This window comes from Anomalospiza imberbis, chromosome 3, assembly GCF_031753505.1.
Source record: "Anomalospiza imberbis isolate Cuckoo-Finch-1a 21T00152 chromosome 3, ASM3175350v1, whole genome shotgun sequence".
Lineage (NCBI taxonomy): Eukaryota > Metazoa > Chordata > Aves > Passeriformes > Viduidae > Anomalospiza > Anomalospiza imberbis.
The window spans coordinates 58214012-58238298 of record NC_089683.1 but is presented as its reverse complement, the minus strand read 5'-3'; the positions used below and the strand labels follow the sequence as shown (position 1 = coordinate 58238298).

The 24287-nt window shown below is 38.7% G+C and overlaps 1 protein-coding gene across 5 annotated transcripts in view; it reads right to left on the bottom strand.

Moving 5' to 3' along the window:
- The window catches only part of PLEKHG1 (pleckstrin homology and RhoGEF domain containing G1), a 126415-nt gene that overhangs the window by 3668 nt on the left and 98460 nt on the right, over positions 1–24287 (bottom strand). For all 5 annotated transcript variants that reach the window (XM_068184588.1, XM_068184587.1, XM_068184592.1 and 2 more), the window contains 14 exons: positions 21071–21140; positions 14028–14074; positions 13394–13544; positions 12278–12409; positions 9765–9947; positions 9581–9676; positions 9380–9466; positions 7490–7523; positions 6934–7029; positions 5675–5713; positions 5186–5208; positions 4128–4346; positions 2910–3017; positions 431–2099 (listed from right to left, as the gene is read on the bottom strand). In XM_068184588.1, the coding sequence (XP_068040689.1) occupies positions 431–2099; positions 2910–3017; positions 4128–4346; positions 5186–5208; positions 5675–5713; positions 6934–7029; positions 7490–7523; positions 9380–9466; positions 9581–9676; positions 9765–9947; positions 12278–12409; positions 13394–13544; positions 14028–14074; positions 21071–21140 (2954 nt within the window). The remainder of the gene's footprint in view (positions 1–430; positions 2100–2909; positions 3018–4127; positions 4347–5185; positions 5209–5674; positions 5714–6933; positions 7030–7489; positions 7524–9379; positions 9467–9580; positions 9677–9764; positions 9948–12277; positions 12410–13393; positions 13545–14027; positions 14075–21070; positions 21141–24287) is intronic.

Genomic DNA, 24287 nt, shown 5'->3' with positions numbered 1-24287 from the left:
ATGCTTAAGGGTATGATTCTGAATGGCACCTGAGCAAATATGTTTCGCTTGTTAGAAGGCAGACCGACTTGACAAAATACTGGTTTAATCAAACTCTAAAGATCACACTATTAAAGGAAATAACTGCTTTTCTGTAGTGAGGCCAATAGTGCTTCAGGCATGATTTCTACTTCTAGCTTCAGTCAAATTGCTCTTTCCTGACACTGCCCTGATATTTCTTCTCAAAGTCATCAAGTAACGAGAAATGAGATATAAAGGATCATTCATGTTAAAGCAGTCTGAGAAAATTCATTTCAGTTGTAACACAGAAAATACGATCCTGATACTCAATGACCAAGGTGAGAAAAATTAATTATCTTCCAGTTCAGAACACAAAGTTCACTGAAAGTTACTGAAGAAATGTATCTGTACAGAAATTTTTTTAACATACCAATAGCAGGACCTCCTTGTTTCTTCTCCTCCAGAATAGCAGCAAGATCTTTGTGTTTCAGTTTCTGTTGTCTGCTAGCTGGCTGTTCCTGCTCTGGACTTTTAACTTTCAAAAGCTGGTTAGCCTTCTTAATTTTTTGGCTGTACTGCCTTGCCATCATAAAAACTCTGTTCTTTGTTTTATCCATAACAGCCAAGTCATTTTCCACGCCCTCTGCAGGTGTGCTGGATAGAACACTACTGGCAGGTTCATATGGACTATCTACAAAAGGCATCTCACTGGAGAAGGAAGATCTATTCAAACTCATAAAAGAGTTCTCCTTGCATGGTGTAGCATCTTCAAACCTGAGATTAGCCTCACTTATGGTGGCAGCCCTGGGCTTCACAGTTTTAGGGAAAACAGGAGTTTCTGGCAGAGAGAGAGTAGACAGTGAGTACTCTACATCTTTACTCAGTTCAGGTGTGCTACCAGCATGCAGCCTTTCCTGCATGTCATCTTTACAAACAGGAAAGGCTGCAAGAACACGGTCTCTTGTCTTTTCCTCATTTTTCTTGATGTAGTTCTCCAGATCGTTCCAAATCTCATCTACTTCTTCTGAGAGTTTATCTGCCGCAGACTTATGTGACAGCGAATCAGAGTTGGAGGAGCTATCGACTAAGCTCAAGTAGTCATTGTCAATGGGAACACGATGGTAAGGACTTTCATCTTCACTGAATTGCAGACTCTCCTCAGAAACAAAATGTCGTAGATTGTCACAATATGCAAAGTCTTTTTCCAAAAAACTCCTCCTTTTAGAGGATTTCAATGGGTCACATTTAAAATTCAATAGAGATGTTTCTGGAAGCCGTATGGTGTCATAGATGTTGTCTTCAACAATTCTGAGCTCATCCAAGCTTGAAGTTGGTGCTTCTTTACTGAGCAGTATCTCCTCCCTACTAGCATGAATGGAGGTCCTCTTTTGATTTGCTGTTTTCTTTTTGGAAGTTGAATCAGAGTTGCCTTTATTTTCAGCCTCATACAGAGAGTCTCTAGCTGATCTCCGGGGACCACGGCCTGTCTCCTCCCTTCTTGTCAGACCCATCAGCTTTAAGTCTTCATAGCTTATATTATCATAAACATGTTCAATATCATCGATAGTCAGCTCCTCTGAAGATTCAGGATACGCATTCCTACTGCTCCCCTCTGCTATCTTTACTTCCCTTCGAGAACCACGCTCCCCTGTTTTATACCTGGCGCTGGCTAGACACGTGTTGCTTTCTCCAGCACTACTGGCCCGTCTAACAATTTTGTGACGACTGGGGCTGGAAGTCTCATTTTGATGCACTTGCCCCAAGTGCCAGCTGCATGGACGGCCAGAAGAACTCCTCCTTTCTCCACCAGGAACTGAACTTGTGCTGGATGTAGATGCTGATGGTACAAACATCTGGTAATCGTCTTCATCATCTTCGTTCTCATAAGGTGGGCGCCGGCTGGGGAACAATGCCTGCCTGATCTGATGGTCTGTCCAGATGTTTCTGACGGAGGTACTTCCCCCCAGGATATTCATGATCAAAGTGTTGCTCTGGGGTGTGCTGAACTGTCTAGGAGACTGCGGCTGTCTAGCTGTGCAGGAAAATGGAAGATCAGTATTCAACTGCATTGACTCTTCATCTGAAGGGTCCTTGGAGCTCTGTGGAGATTTGAAATTTGCATGTAGCATTAGCATATCCCTGTAATAATACAGCAATTCCCTCTTTTCACAGGACTGCCATAGCATCAGTCTGTCCTGCAGCAGAGAATCATGTGGAGATGGGCAGGGCAAGTGCTGCCTCTCAACAGAGAGTGAGGGAGCCAAGGTGGCAGTGCCAGACTACTTTGCCTCCTAATCCTTACCATGGCTCAGAGTTCACTCTCGGTGTTTAATAACATCTTACTTCAAATACAAGACAGTAGCTTATGTTAATGCATGAGTAAAGGCAAGTTTGTTTGGCAGGAGTTAGATTAAACCTTTTATGCTAACTCTGCAGTTTCACAGTTGGATTAAGCTAATCTGACTCTGGGTTTGTGCCAAAAGTTTTGTTCTTCTCCTTCTCCTTGCCTATAACCCCAGCAGAAAGGAATCTTATGCTCTCTAGCACATGCCAGTGAAAATGTCTTTTTTTTTCAGTGTAAGTTTTCATTTAAATCTAATTTAAAGCAAGGCCACATGCTCTCTAATGCCAAAATAAAGGATGCTTTAGATATTGCTGGCCAGAGTTTGGGGGAGAGAAGGAAAGATAATTCCTTTTGTCTTCAGTTAATGCCGATTGGTTTAGTTAGTTACTTGTTTTTCCCAGCCCCCAAAAGAAAGAGTCTTTTGTCATATCATTTGTTTAATGATATGAACATTGATACATGACATAAACAGAAGATGATGTATCTGTCAACCTAGGGAAAACAGATTTCTTTGAGACACCTATGATGCATAGCAAAATAGAAGTAAAAAATAATAATTACTTACCTGCATTTCACATTTATTGAGATTGAGACTTCTCCGTTTTTCAACATTTTCAGCAGCTTGACTATTAAGTCTTTTTCTTCCCCCTTTTGATTTCTGCAGTGAGTTTTGCTGTGATTTTAAAGAAAAAAATGTGAGGGGTAATAAAACCTACAGTTCTTTGTACAGTCTGGTTCAGAGGAATTACTAGGAGCTACAACAGGTCAGGGACTTATACTGGGAGATGAAACAGCTTCTGAGTCATTAGCACTGCCACAAGAATTATTCAGCGCTTATAAAACCTGTAAAAGTATCATTGCCACATCTAGTAGTAACCACTAAGCTAATAGTATCAATTTTTTTGTGGTATTTTTTGTGCTTACTCATTCTTTCGTCCTTACTTATGTTGGCAAGAGGGGGAATTACAAGACACCGCACTACACTGGTACAAGAGATTATTTTATGAAATATTTATAATGCAAATAGTGTAATTTCAAAGAGGAAATGCAGCCAGCTTCAAAAAGAATCTCAATAACTGGTTTAATAAAATTCACAAAATAGATGAACCACACAACGATATGACCTCAGTATCAACTAAAACAAATAAACTGAAAATCTAGATTCCTTAATACAGCCACATTTTGAAGTTGGATTTTTAGTCTTTCAAAGGTACTACATATGTGTGGAAATGTCATATTGAGTAAGAAAAACTACCATCTGTGCAACAGTAAGAGATAAAGACTCTCATTTTCATAAATCCTACTCAAAACTTCTCATATTCAAGTTCACACATCCGTAGCTACTGCCAGAGGTTCACAGATCAAGACACATCCCATCACATGCAGTAGTGTCTGAATCTTAACATAAAATTCAAGTCCTTGCTTTGAAGGCACTGTCTCTGCATGAGGCCTATAAAGGTTTTTGCATGGCATCAGATGAAGAAGGAAGGAAAAGCCAGTTGTGTGCAACAGGTAAAACTTTTCTGTAACAACCAGGCTGGAAGACTGCAAAGGACTAATTGAAATTCAAGTAGTGGGAATTTCTCTCTCTGTGTAGGGGCTTTTACATCTTCTCTGTTAAAATACAAGTGAGTATTGTCTGAAGCCTAAATAAAAATGTTTCTACGGAGAGGAAGTTGTAAACATTTGCAATGCATTCCTGCCTCTTTTACATATAATTTTAATGTTTCTTCCATTCTCCCCAAGAAAAAATAATTTTATTTTTTCCCCTTCTTTTTCCTACCTGTTCAGACTCTTCTTCATCATCAGCATCAATCAATTCCGTAGCAGAAGTCTGAAGAGTTTCATCGTGATCACTACTGTAGGCTGGTTCAATAGACTCTTGAAACTGGCTCTCCAGCCCACTGGATTCCAGTGAAACCTTTTTCCTAGAATTCAGCAGGGCTTCACTTGATCCTAGTTTGGAGGCTTGAGATAACAGGGCTCCTTCAATGCCCATCCGCTTAAAAAAATTATGAAACTTTGATTAGAATTTTATAGAGATTCTATATTTTAGTAAGATCCTCTTACATCAGACTCACAGGCAACATTTAACCTACAGTCAGTTAGCTGCACTGAAATGAGATTTATAAAGAAATAAGTACAACAACCAGTACTTTCCATATAATATTTAGAACTGAAAAAATATATGCAAAAGACCCCATTCACATTGAATCCTGGGCTTCAATATTATGGCATGACAGTGAAGTAATATTTAATGTACTCTGTTTATAACGCACACTTTTAAAAAATTCCATCCTAAATAAAACACTAAGACCTAAAATTCAAAATGAGACTTTCAAACTGCGCAGAGAATTTCAATAAAAACTCTTACAGAAAATGTAAAAATTAATAATGCTCATTACAATCTGCTTAAGCTGTATGTGCTCTGTTTGGTGATGTATCATTTTATATATATATATATAAATAAATAAATAAATAAATATATATATATATATATATAAAATCTATTTCAAAGAATAAACACTATTTTTATACACTGCACTTCCTTGATTCTAGAGGTATTTTTAAGTATCTTATAGCACTAGCAATTGATTGGACTGTATTATAAAACACAATGGATTGGTGATTTTTTTTTTCTTTATTAAATATTCCCAAAATAGTAAGCTGTATTTCTACTTCTTTCATTCCACTAATCTTATTTGAGATACTAAATAACATTTATGGGTTTGTTTTCATTCTCAAGGTCAACACAACCAAGAAGATGTAGATTCTCCAGTAAATACTGTGCTCTAAAGTCATATGAATGGCCTAAACCAAGGAATTTAAGAAATGGCTTACCTTCTGCATATCTGGGCTTACATCTGAAAACAAAAACACATCAATGAATAATCAAACTGGTGTCAGGCTATGCTCGTTACAATGCTACTCCAATTATGAATTCCCCAAAGGGGGTTGAATGCAGCAGCAATTGAGCAAACAGACTATATAGGATTTCTGATAAAGTAGAGACAGCATGAGCTGTACCAGAGTTCCACTTGAGGCCCTGATTTTGCAGCACTGCTATGATTTGAGGAACTGTTTACAATTGCCAAGACTTGGTGTGTTCAGTTCCTAGGACATTTACAGGACCAATCCCCAAGTGTGAAAAAGCAGATATTAGATTTGAACACAAACGTTTTGGGTTTGTTTTTTTTTTTTTTTTCCCCAAAATTCCTCTTCCTCCCACTAATGAATTTAGGGACAGTTACAAGAAAAAAGAATCTGTCTTCAGTTGTTTTACAAAGTAAAGGAGTACCAGGTCAGTAAACAGTACACAAAGTATCTTACCATTTGACTTCAAAACTTTATGGACTCTAGATGAGGGTTCTGAAAAAGAGAACAAAGTGTTTACCCACTGTGGCATTCCAAAGAAAGCTATGGGCATCCTGGACAACTTTTTTTTAAACATGTATATAAAAAATTAAGCTTCTGAGCCCACACAGTGAAGCCAGATTTTAATTTCTTTATTGCAAAATTTCCTCACAAAGATTTGTTGAAGTGTGAAATCTACAGCTGTTACCAAAGCACATATTTGTTTCTTAACGCAACAGCATTAAGAATAGCATTGCCCTCCATTCATTAAGGCACACATAAATTTTTATCCTATGCAAAGATTCCTGCTTTCAAAAGACCTTATCACCTCTGTTACTGCTCTGCAGTGTTAGAGGTTTTCTATTAGAAATATGCATAAGGTACCAAAGTCTTAGATGGGCTTAGAAAGTGTAAGTAGCTGAAGATTACATAGGAAGCCCTTTGATCAGTATTTTGTATTCTTCCTTTCACAGAAAGAGCAGCACCAATGCAAAAAAGGTGTGAAAACACCTCAGAAACAACTGAGAACATACCTCAAACATAATTAGAACTTGACTGCTTTTCAGGTACAAATGCTGCTGTATGTTAAATCATTACATCAATGTCCTCATGAGTCTTGTTTAAGTCATTCCCAATATACAATGTTACACACCAAATTGGAAAGGTCTTTAAGGAGACAAAGAGGGAGACACAGGGACTGCAATATGAAGTGACCCAACTACAAAGACATTGGTAGTGTCTTTGAGAGTAATTATGGATAGATGTTTTAGCTAGCTGAAAAAATAGCCCAGAGTCAGCAAAACCACCTCTCAAATCTCTATTATTCATAAGGCAAACATGGCATTAAGTCTAGATAGTAATGTTTTGAAATAATAAGCCAACCATAATCAGGATGGACTACTTCTGAGACAATAATAACTGCAGTAAGGGTGGACGTCAGATTTAAATAATGTGACTGGCTTTCCTGCTTATGCACTTTAATCTATTAGAGAGTACCAATTGTTCTTTATATATCCACCATTAGAAATGTATATTCCTTAAATTAAATGCAAACAGTAGATAAAAAAATAAATTACAAGAACAACAAATGGTTAATAAGATACTTCATCCACATCGGAGAGATACTGTGCTATGTTAAATCTGCTTGGAGTGCAGATCAGAAACCAATTCCATGTACCCAGCCTAATCCACCCCTAAAACCTTTTGTCATCTAGGGTGTAAGTGAGTTTATTCACCTGATTTCCGTCTCACTCTGTGAGGAGCAGTGCCTTCCTTAGGCTGGTATGATGATTTCATTTCTCCCTCAGGGCTATAGTGGAAGCCTGGGTGATCTGTGGAACAAGCAGAGGCACAGGGAATAAGAGAGTGACAAGGATGGCACTTCACACACCTTGGCAGCTCTCTTTGGAGGCAGTGCCATCATCCCTTTATGCCTAATATAGTTGCACCCCATCTGAGCCTGAAGCTACACAAGCAAGACATGCTGCTGCAGGGTAGCTGTTACCCAGGCAGCCACGGGAATACTTTACCCATGTAGCTGTGCCTGGCTCCAGCGGGCTAACCCAGGAACATTTATCCACCACCATCATGTTTTTTTGCCAGTTTCTCAGTAACAGCCTTCCCAACAAACTCTACAGGATCTGCATCTAATTTTGCCTTTTCCAGCAGGTCATAATTCAAGGAACATAAGCCTGGCCTTCTTCCATCTCAGATGACATCAACAGCTAGAGCCAAAATTTTGAAGATGGTTTTATTAATTTTTAAAAGGAAAGTGAAAAAGAACCAACTTACGTATAGCATCCATTTCAAGAATTGCCTGCTTGGCCTGGAAGAGAAAAAGTAACAAATGAAGAAGTTAAAACTGTTAGTAGCAGGACAAGTTGTATTGCATATTACAGATAGTAGTGAGCTTATATGCAAATAACAGCAATTTTAATTTGGGAACTAATAAATATGGTTAGCAGCATTAATTTTTTTTGTTTGCATTTTTTTTTTCATTTTCTCTGTATATTGGACATATGTATGTTATATATGGGGAGGAAAATTTTGGTGGCAGGAACTCACCAGAGCTTATCTCCAGGTCTGCACAAAAAACCTGTTTTTCACTGCACCCAGACTCTTCGTCTTGCGTGCCCACCTCTGCACAGGCAGTGCAAGGAGAGGAAGAGTGTGTGCCAAAACATAATAATAATTTGGTTTAAGTAAGATTGATGCAGGATAAAGAGCATCTCCTGATTGCTTAAAATTTTCCCTTTTTTAAATAGGAAAAAAAAAATCTGGATGTTTTAGGAAGCATATCCACTACTAAGTACAAAAATAATCTAAACAGAAATATCCTGTCTAAGAGGCTTGCCCTTGTACAGGTGCAGTTTGGTAATTTTCCACCAGGCGTCACATGTGGACTACTATTGCATTCTCAGAAGCTGGCAGACAGAAGCCTCGCAACAAGCAATTATCGGTTGGACAAGAAAAAAAAAATTAAATGTACAGATAACTTCAAAGATATTTCATTAGACTTTTCTCAAGTGAAGTTATTTCTCTGAGAAGAAAGTATTTTTGGTTTCACTTTTTTTTTTCTACAGATAAAATAAAAATTGAGTAAGAAATAAGAAAAAAAAATTTACAAAGGCCGAGATCATGCTGTATTTTTTTTAACAATCTAATAAACTGAAATGAATATTTAAGTGTAAGTATGGATACTAGCATAAACATTATACCTTCAATAGACTTTGTTAACAAAAAGAGGAGAATTAGCAATAGGACCTGCTAGGACTTTTTTCTTCCATAAGTCTCTTTTTGTCACACTGTTGAAAATGCATGTTAGTACAGTATGGTGCATGTCAGTCACAGGTAACATTTTTTAGCCATGACAGCATAAAACTGAGTGAAAAAACAGTCAGGGAAACTGGAAAACCAAGAGTAAACTCAGTGTGAAAAAAAAAATCCTGTTTCCACACCAGTCAATGTCTGCTGTGTCTTGGCAAGAATTAATGAGAGTTAAGCCCCTTTGAGAGATGCTGTATGTTACTCTGGGAGACATCACCTGAAGCTCTATGACTGGATTTCATAAATAAGAGGAGGAGATTTCCTCATTCCAAGATATTATAGCTATGAATATGATATCAGTGCCTCATTTTTTCTGGCATAAAGCTCTCTAGCTATCCCACCAAAAAGGGCCAGATGTCCAACCTAAGGATGCTGGGTTGAGGATGGGTGTGCATAGTTGCAGTGAAGTGTGTGCGGCCAACGGCTTCACTGCTATGATACCTAACCAAGACTGATTAAAATTAAGAAAATTTACAGTACTGCAAACAGTGCATTCCAGTGCTCTGCAGACAGGCAACACCAAGCTAAAATGTGCTCCTAGAGTAATGCTTTCTGACGTTGCACCTCCATTACTTATGTCTTGGCAGGCAAATGCTGCTAACCCATTCTTCTACTCCCATACCAAGCCCTGCAGATAATTACAGTGGAACTTTCCCATTAATTCCGAGTAACTTTTAAAGATACAAGGAAACAACACCTTAATTAACATCCTAGAGTCTAGAATCTGTATATTGCATGCATCTTGCAGCTAACAAGAGTGTTATAAGTTAGTACCCATACAAGGAGGTATCTTGTGATTTTGTTTGTATTTTTTGGTTTTTGTTTGGTTACTTTTTGGTTTTGCCTTTCTTTTACCTTGGCAGGAATTTTAGCAGGATGATTTTCTAGAATTAACCTCTTCAAGTGAAGAATCCAAAGGCGCTTGTCTTGCTGCGACTTTGCCTGATAAAAAAAAATGGGTACCATGAGAAAATGCATTCCTGCACTATGCAGGGCCATAAACACCATCTGGACATGAGCCATGTTACCCAGTGGGCAGGGAGGTTTCTGTGGTACCTGGACAGTATGTTGAATCTTAGGATTTTTGTAATGGAAGACACTAAAGCTAAGCGGTTCCTTTGGTATTACTTCAACAAGCATCAGGTTTCCACACTGCAACAAAGAGAGGAAACAATGTGAATGACAGAGGACTTTTAGGGAGACCTGTAGACAGCACATTATCACCTGCTCTCTGACATACCAGTATGTGAGCTTTGTATGCAAACATTTCATCTCTCTTTTTCGTAATTAGCAACATCTTGTCAAAGAGGAACAACGTGCGCTCATTTTTGGCTCGCTGAATGCGGAAAGTTCCTTCTAACACCAGCTCCCCATAACTTGTGAGGTCTGGCCCTTTCCAGTTAGTGAGCAAACTCTGTATCTCCTGCAACAGGTCAAAGAACAACAATCAAAATTAAATTCAGAGATCTTGTTGAAATAAAAGACCCAAACAATCTGCTGAGGCCATTCCCACTCTCCTATATAATGTTTAGCATCCAACAGCAGAAAGCCACCAGACACCAATCCTGAGGCTAGTAGGTTATATATAACATTGCATCCAGGTGCTTGGAGGCTCATTGCAAAGCCCACACTAAAACATGCCCTGAATCCTGGTTACTGCCTCTGCATGGACCCAGCAAAGAGCCCTGGACTCCCTGGGGCAGCTTGTAATGAAAAAGCACAGTCTCTGCTCCTCTTGCTCCCAGAGATGGAAAATCTTTTCTAATTCAGCCATCAGTCTCTCTCATGCTCTCCTTCATGTCCCCAGCCAATCCCGCTTAACATTTCCCTCTCACCTTGGGTATCCTCCTGAAGCTGTGTGGCCTCCCACTGAATGAATTATAATGCTATGTCCATGTCCTATAAGTCCATCACAGAAGACACTTCTGTGAGGTGTTTGGATTGGAGAGATGATTCCCAGAAGACTAAAGAACCACAAGTGATTCAGTTAACTGAACGTCTGAGTATTTGTTTGTATAGTAATGATTTGTGTAGATAGCACAGATATTTCTCACCTTATTTATTATTTAGGCAAAAAAAAAAAAGGTTGGAGAAACATCTAAGAACATCTTCACAAGACTCTGTCACTTAGCTATGGCTATTCTGTTTCCTTAAACTGCTTGTGTTTTCTGTCAATGACAACGGCATAGGACTTAAGCATGGAACATCAAATTCTAAAAGCAGGCTAAACTTTTAACTAGGGAACTCTTTCAAAATATCCACCGGACTTTAAACCTGGCAGCATTAGCAAAGCAGGTACAGATTGCCTCATCCTAGGCTGGTAACTTTAGGACATTAGACTTTAATAGTCCAGCTAGAAAACATCCCAGTCCATTTGAAGCACCAGTGGAGGCTAAAGCATTCACAGGAATAAAACCCCAAAGTAGCCCACTTTGGACTATAGATACAGTTGTTAAAAAAAAAAAAGGCAAAAAAGGAGATTTTTAAAAAGTTGTATTGTATCAGATCTCTCCAGGAGCTTGTCAATAAGCCAGGATACAGCACAGGGACCAAGTCCACCACTCTTGAGGGACACTTTGTGCAGGAACTGCTGTTGCAGTACATGCAGACCACATTGCGGTGTGAGAACCTACAGAAGGCCTATCCCTATGGCTGCAGAAACAGGTTTTACTTTTTTAAGGGGGAACCATGAACATAAACATTTTCCACAAACCCATATATTTGCTAACTGAGCTCAATAAATTAAAAAAAAAACTTCTGTTTTTTCCAAAACCATTTAACCCCTATTTATTTCAGAATATAATTACTCAGATTTATAGCAGACTGTTGTTAAAAGTCATTATTATGCATTTCCAGCAATGTGTGGCAAAGGTTACCCTGCTGCAGGCAAGACATTGTAAAATTTTCCTTACACATAAACAACAGAAACACAAAAAATAAACAATCATTAAAAAACCCCCAAAATAGAAAAAAGAAGAAAACCACAAAAAGGTTGAATAAATTTAATGTATGTTAAAAAAATTGGACAAAGAATTACATAATACAGATTTCTGAAATGGGATAAGCTTATTACTCCCTTTTATAAACTAAAAAATCCCCCCAATTTTCTTAAAGTGATGTAAATATTGAAAATGTGATACAAAAGTGTGATTCACTGGGAACCTGGAAACAGAATGAGAGCATAAATTCTACAAAAGAGCTTGCTCCTTGCTCTTGATGACAAAAATTACTCAGGGTGTAGCTTTTGTTTCTTCTCCCCAAAAAAATCTTCATTTGAAACAAAGCTAGAGTTTTTCCAAATATCATGTTTCTAGCAACAGATAATGAGTTTTCTAAAACCCAAGAGGAAAGTACTTAAACAAGAATCAGCAAAAGAAATACCTCAAAACAAAATTAATCAGTACAAAGGGAAGAAATCGGAAACCATAGGATTTCTGAACAAAGCCATGCCCTAGGGTTGTACAGCAGTGCTGTACAATTGAGGGAAAGGAAGAAAGAAGAGTTATCTTAAGTTCCATATTACTGCAAAATAAATGCTTTACAGGATGCTGCTTGTAGGTTAGAGATGTCTGAGATTTTCCTGCAGCAGTTATGACCATGGTTTCCAAGATCAAACAGCCACAGGCATGCTCAACAGGAGTCTAAATTATGACTGACAAAGATTAAAAGAAAAGATAAACTAAAAAATGTTAATTGCATATATATTGACAAAACCAGCTCACAAACACCCATAAAATCTCTCTGGGAACTCACCTGGAGCCTGATGGCATGTTCATGTTTCCTCTTCATGTCATTTATATGCCATGCCACTCTCTGCATGGTATCTATGGCATCCAGCACCACATCATAGCCCTCAGTGTCCTTGTCAAGGTGGTTTTCTATTTCCTAAGACAAAGAGAAAAAAAACAGAGTCCCCTTATTCCTAAGTGAACTTTCCCAGTCGAATGCAATACTGTGTTTTTATCTGTACTGTTTTGTTTGTGCATCACAATCACTCGAAGGCAACGTTCCCGTCTTTGTTAGTGATGCGTGTTGCTATCAATTTGATTAACGCAAGATGACAAATAAAATCAAGCCTTTGGGGTCAGTTTAGCAGCAAGAACTCTTGAAGCAGCCAGTGTGACCAGAAAGGCACAGAAAGAAAGCGCGGCACACTGACAGGAGATCTTTCAGATAGCATTTAATGGCTTTCCTACAACACAGAACATTTCTACACACTTACAAAACCCTGATGGAATTACACCAGGCTTCGCTTTACAGTTGGAGAGCAGAAAATCACCAGGCATTTAAAATAAGGATCAGTGTCTTTACACTTCACTAGAACATGACTCTCTAATAGGAAACATATGTGGAAAATGTTAACAATAAAGCATGAATTTCCGAAACTTGCTTAACTCAATTCACTGAATGTGGAAAGAGTTCCCACTTCCTCCATCATTCCTCTCCACAAAATTCTTAGCAGTCAGGGTGTTTATATGTATTTAGTCCTTCTTTCAACCACCCCCAGCATTGCAACATGTGGAAAAACATTGTTCTTCAGTGGAACAATAAATTTGTGTACAAAATGTTTAATCATGACAAGAATTTTCCAAACAACTTCAGAATTACAGACCAGCTTTCAAGAAAAGTGCTAATTATCTGGATGCAAAGACTGATACAATATGTCTAAAATAATTACCATAAATTCCCCACTCCAAATAGATGCATATGGTGTGAAGTGACAAAGATAGAAAGTCTCCACATGTTGAAATCAAATACCCACAAAAGGAAGAGCATTTAAGGAAAACCAGAACCTTTCTAACCACCAAGCCTTGTACCAGAGGAAGGAACTCTGACGTGCAGCAGCCCTAAACTAAATACATTTCTTACGTGCAGAAGCAGGTGGTACTTGAGGATGCGTTGGACAGGTTTCAAGAGGTAAGAGCCCAGGGGCAGAGAATGCTGCAGTGCTTCTTGCCGCTCTCTGAAGAACTTGGCCAGTGCCTTGTTCCTCATGCACTCTGTCAGCACAGCCACAGACCTGAAAACATCAATACACAGCTTTAAGACACTCTGTTTCCATAAGTCTCTAGGCAAAGTAAATAATTGCTTCCTTTTTAGCTTGCAAAAAGGGGCAGCAGGTTCCCATTCTAATAACTGCTGCTTCTGTTGTTTGGTTTGGCTTTTTTAAAATTTATCTTGTGCATTCAGCTATGTTCTACCTTGACATGCAACCAGTCTCTCTTACTGGGAATTCTATAAGCAGCATTGCAGAATAAGACCATCATTCTCTGAAGAAAGGTAAAGCAATGAACCACAAGAAGAGATGAAACAAAACTTCATTTTAAAAATATTGTATTTTTTTCTTTTGTACATCAAAGATAAATTCCCTCTGATTTAGGAAGGAGAGAAACTGACTTTTTTTTTTTTTTTTTTTTTTTTTTTTTTTTTCTTCATAGAGTGTAACTTGCATTACACAAACTGGCCAAGGGACAAAGGAAGAAAAGGAACCCGTAATTCCTACCTTGGGTAGTTGGTGCAGTACTGCGTATATATGTGGAAATCTTCACTCTGCACAGGAAGGAGAAGTTTGCATAGATTGAGCTTGTGTCAAACTAGCAGCTAACGTGTGCAAGATAAAGATGATGTCAAGACAACATCTCCTTCAGCTCCTCAGCAATGAATTCTCTATGTTCACTGTTATAGTCCTAACACAAACAGAATTTAATTTCATCTTTTGGGGGGGGAGATTTTTCCTTTACTTGAAAGAAAAACCAAGAGAACCTACAAAGAGATAAAATAAGTGACTTCACAACAAAGCCTCCAAGGTACCCTATGATAATCTGTGCATCTCAAAAAAACCCCCAAAAAACCAAAAACCCGTCCAAAACACCATCACTACACATACGTCCTTCAAACAGCTGGCTGCACTTACTTTTTTTTTGTGTGTGCTGAAGCACACCCGTATCATAGAATCATAGAATATCCTGAGTTGGAAGGGACCCACAACCACCTCCTGGCCCTGCACAGAACAACCCCAACAATCACACCATGCACCTGGTGTATTTACTGGGAGAATTAGGTTCTGCAGGTTATGTTTGGTGTGCCATTTTCAAGCAATTATAAATACTTTCGCATGTGAGCACAGTCTAAGCGTGAAATTAGAAGCCACAAAAGTGATTTTTTAAAGAAGTAAATTATGTGAAAGCAGACAGCTATTACTCCAACAAGTTGTAACTAGATCTGGGTGGGTTTCCACACTTGCCTGTCACACTGAAATTACTCAAACTTAATGCTGATAAGCTTCTCAGAGCTAAAGTCTGAGTTTCATTTCTTTTTTCCCTGGACTAAGATTTTTTCTTAATAATCATCCTTTAATTCTATGCAAAAACAGATTTCCAGAAACATTCCCATGTGCTCTAAGTCCACATCTGCCTATGAAGTTCTATACCAAACAAGACACAATTTCTGCAGCTTACTGGAGTCCTAAAGGCTAAGAAAGCATCGCAGAATGGCAAAGTGCTCCCCATATCAATCACTTTTTCTTTCATAAGCCCTCAACAGATAAATCACAGTCCTCCAGCAGTGAATAAGACCCCAGTTTCGACTCCAACCATCTTTAGAACCGGCTCTGGCATTCTGCAGCACAATAGCTGTGCTCCACGAGGGGCTGTCTCCCAGGGATCATTGCTGGTGAATGGCAAGACCAAACATCTGTATTCACAGAAAGCACAGTGCTCTGCGGAGCACCACCCCTGGGGAGAGGGCTGACACAGGCTGTGGCTTTTGTTTTTCACTGTTGGGGTTTCGTTGTTTTTTGTTCAGAAGTTCATCAGAAAGAGCCATCTCAGGCAGTGCCCTTTGCCAATTCCAATGGCACTGGTCCCATCCCCCTCTCCCGGGGGTAAAGCAGATTGTGCCATTCATCTCTGCACTGAGCAGTGATCCATAAGGACCTCGTACAAAGTAAGATGTTACCCTGCAGGAGTACAAGTCATTGCAATTCATTTCAGTATGTCTTGCTGGATTTCAGTATTCACTGTTCTGAGAAAAATAACTCAAGCAAACTTCTAAAAAATGTTTCCCCAGGGGACTGTGATCCCCATTTACTCATTGGTGGGCAGTAAGCTTATTAAACTGCTCTTCTCTTGGAAATTAACAAACCAACTAAAAGTAGTCTTGATACAAATACAGTTAAATAATTTAGCTTGGTTTTTCACACTTGAACTAACTTTGTCATCGCAGCTAGGTTTTGCGGCAGTGTTACCTATGCCCCATGTCCACATGCAGAGGAAGTGAGCCTGTGTCACAGCCAGTTCCTGCCCATGCTTGGAAACCCAGCCACAGCTCCAAACCCTCTCCCCTCAAAATGAAGAATTAACAAACCTCAGAGCTGCACATTATTACACTGTATAATTTTCTTTGGCAATCACTACCAAACTAGCCAGCACTCATAATAAGCCAGGGTGCTTAAGAGAGAACACTATGGCGAAATTCTGTATGGTGAAAAAATGTAATTTATTTTATGTATGCATATATTAATTCAAAGTTTTCATTCAGGGAATTTTGGTATAAATTTTAATATATTCCCATAGCTATCTTAACAGAATAATACAATTTATAGAACTACTTCATAAGCAGAGTGAAGAACATTTTGAGCCAATTTATTTTATGTTTTTATTCTGTTCATATCACATGATTATTCTGCCTTTCAAACAAAAAGGAAACGAGTATCTGTTGTGAAATTTTAATCAATGAAAGTACTATCTGTAAAACAAATAAGGCCAAACACTTCAGGGTTACAGAGTAGGCTGTGTGCACTTTCCCCTCAAAATCAAAAGCATGTCTGAAATCCCCAGGAGCCTTTTCACACTCTCGCTCTTTGGTTTGGTTTTTTACACAAGGTCAGAACTACTTTTAATGGGTGGTTTTTTATTTTTTTTGGTTTTAAAAATTTTTTCATCTAGCTATTAAATGCAACAAATTTGTATTAGAAAAAAAAGATAGTTTCTTATGCCCTTGATACCTCTAAACCTTAAGAATGGTTTCACTATCACCCCTGCTTTCTGAACAGACATAACACCAAATTCCATACTGCACTTAGCGTGTGTACTCGCTCCAGTGAGCCACAGCTCATTTCACCACACAGAACCATCAGAGAGCATTTACTTTTACTGAGCAATGTGAGCATCGTGCCAGGAGAAAGTCAACTACATGTGTTTTGCCTCCAGGATGAGATTGTTGATATGCACTCAAACTTGCAGATCTCTTGTGAATCAACACCATACACCTTGCCCAGGCATTAGCCGGATTTATGTGAACATGTTGGGAAAGTGGCCACTTCTAAGAGAAGCTCTTCCTCATCCTGACAAAACTGCACTGCTCAGAACAGGAGCAAAAGAAAAACCAAGAACTAAGATGGTTTTATTATTTTCCCAACTACTTTCACAACATAAGGAAAACACCAGCTATGCTCATCAGGATTTCTTTCAACATTCTTAAACTTACTCATCTTGAAAATAGTTCTGTTCACATCAACTGTCTTCAGACCAGATTAAAACTGACCCCTGCATGGAGACTGGAATTGCTGCAGAGATCAGTTTAAATCTGGGGGCCCAAAGCTGTTGTGGTAGAAGCTGCAAAAACCTGAGACTCAAGCTGAGAGTTTGTCCACGCTGATTGCAAGTCCCTCTCAAGAGCAAAGCCAAGCGTGAGCAGACCCCAGCTATACTTACACTGGTCACTCACACTGGAATCAATTCACTGCACATCTCCTCCACATACATTCCAGATCTTCCCTCAACTCTTAGTGCACTGTGCTTTTTTATAGCCATAAAAGGCACTTTAAAAGAAAATGGAGACTGAGAAAATGAGTGGAGTCAGTGTAGAAACTGAAGCCAATTGCCTGGATCTCCTCTTCATTAATGAGATGCTAGATTGTAATTCTCCCTTTCCCCCTGGTTAAGCTGTTAGTGTGCCTTGCAGAAAACATATGTTCTGAATTTCTGGGGTGCTGAGTGAGAAGAGCGATGTGCCAGAATTCAGCTCTCCTTTAAAACAGCTCACTTAAATGTAAACATATAGAATACTGAAGTCAATCTTCTGATTAACACTGGCATCATTACTATGAAAATGAAAGACTGGACTGGCAAAAACACCTTATAAACAGTCTTCTGTGTGAATAATTAAGCCATAGTTAAGCTTGCACTGGAACCTTTTTATTAGTCTCCAATTAGCTACCAGCAATATGTCTCCAAAAACTTTTACATCTAGTGTTAATACAGCTCTTCTAGACAAAGAGAAAGGATCAGAACTGGTATAAACTGAACTAGAACAACACTACCTGCAGAGGCAGGTTATTTCCAAGCAGCAGCTATCCCACATTGTAAAACAAATATCCATACCCACACCATCTGCATTTTGAGGCAGAAAAGAAGACTGCAATTCATGACTGGATAGCAGGTTTTAAAATATGTGTGCTTTTCTGCATTTGTGTCCATCTGCCTGTGAGTTATTAATGTATTAAAATATTTGGAAGCAGAGGGATTCAATACAATGTTGTAAGTTGCTATTAAATATTTCCATTTCCATAAAGTCATAGCTTTGCATCATTATTTTATTGGTTAATGAGTTTTACGGTACTGGCTAGTTTAGACTAAAAACATTGCCGAAGTCTGTTAATAAATCAAAGCTGCCATTTTAGGCGCTATTTACTTTAGGCACTCAGCAGAAAAAAATGTTAAGATAAAGATTCAAATCCATAATGATGTGTTTTTTGTTCAAATTTCACTGAAGTGTGTTTTGATAATCCTTTCCCTTAAATGTTACAAGGCGTTTTACTACCAAAGCATGACAGTTATACACAGGAAACACAGCCATGCATGATCGTGTGAGAGAAGTATAATATGCTATACAAGAAATTTTATTAAGCTAAACCAAATAACAAAGTTCAAAGAGAATGATCCAAAACTTCAAAAATCAAGCTCCCCATGTCTTCACAAATATAAAACATTTTATACAAGAAACTCTAGAGCTACTTTAACCATAACTGTTCTGTTATACTGCAAACCAACTTCATGTGATTTCACATGAATCCCTAGAAAGAAACAACTTTTACTTTATGCAGTTACCGAGCTTCTTAAGAGTGCCAAAAGCAAACACAGTAACCACAGCGAAAACTTGGTTATAACTTAAGATTTGCAACACCTACAATATTCGCAGCAGGGTGGAAAAATGGCACTAGGTCCAGAGCTCATGTAACCTAAGCACAGTTCCACCAGAAGCATTCAAGAAGCTCCAGCACAGCTATATCTATTAGCTAAGGCTGTGAGCTATGACTTCAGCATGATAATATCCCCGCGCTTAACTCACAGTGAAGATCTAACTCTCTCAAAGCAATGAAACAATAAATGGCCAAAGTCCTATAAGACATGAAGGAGCACATGCTGCCAAAAAAGGCAGTTTTATTTCCACTTCTCGGTGCTGGGAAGACACAAGCAACCAAGAACGGACAACTGGAGTTTGTTAAGGCAATCAGCAGTTGCTGTAATGAAATCCCCATGGCCAAAACCAGAACTGTGGGGTATTTTGGTATTGTTTGATTTTGCTTTTAAGTGTTTGCACTTGTCTGGATGGAGCTAAAAAATGCCTGCTAGTACTGCAATCTCCAGCAATTTCTGAGCCATCAGGCAGTTGCCTGCCAATAATACAAATACTAAAAGCATTTGACAAGGGAACAAAAGGCACAAGCAATGATATGCAGATGGGTTTTGGAACTAATGGCCAGAACATCTACCAGACAAGCCATTTCAGTTGGCCAAATTGAATGAGAACACAATTTTTTCCTGGACTTTTTATTATCAGTTGCACCATCTCTGTTTTGCATCCCAGCAGAAGCAGTCCCAGTGGTTCCAGCTGTAAGAGCAGAAATAGCAATACAGCAGAAATATCTAGCAGCTCCAAACTGTTTTATCTGTAAATACCCTGCAGACCTCCCATTTGGCTTTCATGGCACAGGCATTCTGCTGACTTACTCACAACTTCTTGCCCACCAGGACCCAGACTGTTTTTATTAAGCTATTTTCTAGTCAGCCAGACTCAGTGGGCACATGGGGTTATTCTGTTCCAGAAGCAGGACTTTGCACTTGCCCTTATCCCATTCTCTCTCTCTCCTTCAATTCAATTCAATCCAGGCTATCTGTAGCAATAACAACATGCCATAAACCCCACTGCCATGGGGCAAAAATGCATCCTACTTTTGTACTAGTGGTGCCAAAACCAAGGCCTCTCAGTGCTTACAAAAGACCAATTACTAGATAAATTACAGCTTTCTCAAACTCAGCTGAACCAAGAGATCTGGTGGAACAGCAGCACTTAGCGGGTATCATCACTCTAATTTACTATAAGATCCCTTATGTCACAACAGTGACAAACAAATAACTGAATTAATGAGAGGGTGGTCCTGTTAATCCTAAATCCATGTGTTAGATTTATTACATTGAATGCTTGGTGCTGACAATGCCGAGTTCAGGACAAAGTATAAAACATGATAGGCTTTGGCTTTTTTGGTTACTTTGGAGTTTTTTCATGGTTTTTTTTTAATTTTGGTTTTTTTTTTTTTTTTTTTTTTTTTTTGTTGATTTTTGTATTAAAATACAAAAAGGCAACCATACCTATAAAGAGATTATTGAACTTTAGACAACTACATGATCTCTCTTCCTCCAGAAATACCACAGAGATAGCATTATTTTTTAAAACACATTTGGGCTCTACAGATTCAAGACATATGCAGATTCTCCGGTGAAGTCTGCAGTGAACTAGCATCATCTGTAGTCCAATTTATTTAATTTCTTGTTGTCCTATTCATTATAGCCATTCCTCTTCTCCCTGACTGGCTCTCTGTGTTTCCTGCAATGAAGGTCAACTTCTTCCCTGTATTTCTGCTGCATCTAACAACTTCCCATACTCCATATTTTTGGCTTCAGTATTGCCCAACAGAATCAATATGTCCTATCAATGTTCAGAAAATTCAAATCATTACAGAGAGAATGGGATTTGAATCTTAAGGCTAGACTTTGGGCTATTCCATTTAAAAAGAAAATTTAAGGTATAGTTGTGGGTTTCAGGAAAAATTCTCAGAAAACAATATGGGCACATTTGGTATGTTAATGCTATTGCCTTTTTTAAGAATGCAGCCAAGTTTTACTCTCTAGTTGTTCTTAAGCTGACAAGGCAGAACTGGAGTACCACTTGTCCTACATTAACAGATGCAAGCAAAACAGAGAACCCCTGTAACACCTGACCAAAAAAAAAGCAAACCCTAAAAATGAACTCAATAAACCAGTTCAGATACACTTATTGAAGAAAATGACACCTTAGTCTTGATTTTTTAGAAATGCAAATCAGAGGCATATCCCTATCAATTACTAATAGAAATTTCTTCCCTTTCTACAGATTTGCTGGCTTTTCTTGGTTAACATTACACAAGCTGTCAGGATTAGGTCTCTAAAGTTAAAAAATTAATCTTATTTCCCCCATAGTGCTCTGCAACTGGTGCTGCAGACTTACCTTGGAAACAAAACAATCTGCTATAGCCACAGGATCGTTTTCACAGTTTTCCAAGTCTTGCAGAAGTTCACTAAAACAAAGAACAAGACAAGGTAAGACAATTATGGCAGACCTTGGAATAGACACACCTGCATATTCAGAACCAGACACTGCTGTGCTATTCATGGCAGCACTTAATGATGCAGGGAGCCCTACAAAAGGGACAAGAACACCTTTGATGCCCCTTTCCCCCCGCAGCTGCTGGGTTTTTTTATTTGCAGGCAGAGGAGAACTATAAGGAAATGGCATTCCCACTATTTCAAAATTCAAGTCATCATGTTGACCATGGACTGGTTGTTCTGCTAAGCAAAGCTGAGCCCATTTCTTCTGGTAGATGTCCCATCCCTAGAAACATTCAAGGCCAGTTTGGATGGGGTTCTGAGGAACCTGATCTAATGGAAGATGTCTCTGCTTATTGCAAGGAGGCCAGGCTAGATGACCTTTACAGGTGCCTTCCAACCCAAAGTATTCCATGATTCTGTGACTGACAGCTCTTTAATAATCATAGTGGCGCAGACAGTTGTGCAGCTTGTATATCAACCCATGATATAAAACTAAGAAAATTTAAAAGCTACTGAAGCATGTCCTATAAAGACTTTTTATGTTCTACAAGCTTTACTTGACCAAGGGAGATGATGAACTGCTCTGAAAAATACTGGTGAGAACGAGGGACATATTTTAACACATGGAGAATGTTATGAAGCTCATTCAGGAAAATTAGTCTACTTTTAGTGGGTTTCTTCATTGAAGATAAAATGATTAGCCTGGACAAAGTTTTCTGTAAGGGAATATATACACATATATTCTACATGCCTAAAAATAACACATGAGAGGATTTTATAATTTTTACATGCCAAAGAGAAAATTAATTCATTTGAACAGGAGCAAAGCAATAACAGAGCCCGTTTGCTGTTGAATTAAACTCATTTATTGAAATTAAATCCAGTGAAAGAAAGAGTTCAAGTAGAAGAAGAAAACCTCAAAAGTTATCTCCTTGATCCAAAGAGTTTTCAGTCCTATTGAAAGACATACTTAGAAAAACAAGAGAAGAAACTAAGTTTTCTGTCAAATTGTTCTCTAAAAGAATTTTCTTCTTCTCCTCCTCACCCTCTTCCCCCCCTGACCTTTCCCCCACCTCCCCCACATACACACACACACTCCCACAGATGATTTTCCATTTAGGGCTACTTTTCTCCCAACTCACAGCCGGTTCCCTGAACAAGTTTTGCCTTAGAGTTCCTAGGCCTGTATCTAGGGATCTACCGTTTTCCCCTGTAAGCAGACACAATTTCCCTCTGTATGTACAAAAAAGAGTAAACCAGAAGAGTTTCCTGACTTGTTCTTTGCTTCCCTAATTACTGGAGGAAGGAAAGGGAGAAATCAACATGCAGTCACAAGGAACAAAGACGGGCAAAGATCGTGGGTTCAGCAGTCACTAAGTCACTTTGTACAGTGACAATTTAACCTCTACACCTCAATTTCTCCCTTCATCAAAATGGGAATAAAAATATGACCCTTGCTTGATACCCCACCCTCATGAAGCTCATTTACATCAGCAAAAGAAGCAAGCTGTAGCAATGGTGACCACAGTCATCAGTTAGACTGACTGACAGTGTCCCACACATGAGTTTTGAAATTAACATCAAATATGCCAAACAGGCTCAGAGGATTCCTGCTGTCTGGCAGTCAGGCATTCTCCTGATGGCCTAAAGGACGTAGCACCTGGACTGTCATTGTATTCCTACTGGTCTCTGACTAAACCGCATAATTTCTCCTTCATGATACAGAAGAAGAACACTTAAAAATTGTATGTATTCATGCAATTGAGTCCATGTGTATGTGTTAAACACAGTAGTGGTTTGTGTCTTCAGCACAAGCCCAGAGTGCAAGGGCTGTTTTTAAAAGAGTTTATTACCTACACTGCACTCTCTGCTATCTCATCTGGATGGTAAGAACAGGATTGGTAAGAGCAGTCTGCCACAGTAAAAAGAGCAAGACTGTCATGCTCAGGCATTCTGAAAATCTTAAGTAAATTCCTATAAGACCAAGCTGATGTGAAAAAGTAGGGCTGTTATTATAGGCTACATTTAAGTACCTGGCAGGTGGCAGAAAGAACAACAGAGAAAAATGTTGGTCCTGTTCACCTGAATACCCAGAGGTTTTCTGCTGGTCACAGTTCTTGGCCTCTGCAACTGGCTTGTGCCAGCCAGCCAGGCAGGGAGCAGGAGCAAGCACTGCTGGAGGAACTCACACTCTTTCATCTGGATCACTAACAAGATTCAGACTGAAGCAAGACACAGTAGCCAGGGCCAGTTAAGACCACATACTGAGCTATATAGCTTGGGTTACTGTGGGCTGGGAAAATCTGAATCTGTACAAACATCGTCGGGAGCTAATGCTAACTCCTTTGGGATGAGAGAGGGAAGCATAAAGACTGACAAATTTGCACAGAGTGCATTCATTATCTTTTCAAGTCAAATGAATGAAAGTCTTATTACAATGCTCTTTTATGATGCTTTGATTTTTTGATGAACTTTTATGATGGCTTCTCCTCAGAAGAAGCCAGACCTTATAACCATGAATCTCAGAAATAAATAGTTTTTCAAAAAGAGATCATAATCATGAAGTAGCTAGCAGTTACCATTTTTGCCATTCAATACACCACTTGAAAATCCTAGGCAATTTAGCTGAGAGAAAGTCCCATTCACTGAAATAAAATTTCTCAGATCTGCAAGTCTGAAAAAAAACCCAGACTGAAACCTTTGATTATTGATTAATGGTCAAATTCAAAGTTGAGAAAAACAAGATAATTCTAAATCAATAAAATCATGCTCACAAAAAACATCCAAAACTACTAACATAGACCTGCCAAGTGGACCTTTTTCTGAAACTAAGAAGAAAAAGCCCTCGAGTATGCTTAGGACCCAAAACCTAAATGGCACATTTCATACAGGAGTAAACTTAATCCTTGAAGCTATACTGGGATCTACAGTGAGTATTCAGTTTTAAGAACTCACAATTTCCAAGCAGAACTTTAAAACAGAATGCCTGAAATACGTTAGTAATTTACTACATGCTTTGGACAACTTTCCAGTGAGTTTTAGCCATTCTATCATATCTATCGCTAAAATTGGCCAAAACTGCTTTTTGGGTTTTTTTTTCCAATTGCTGCAATTTT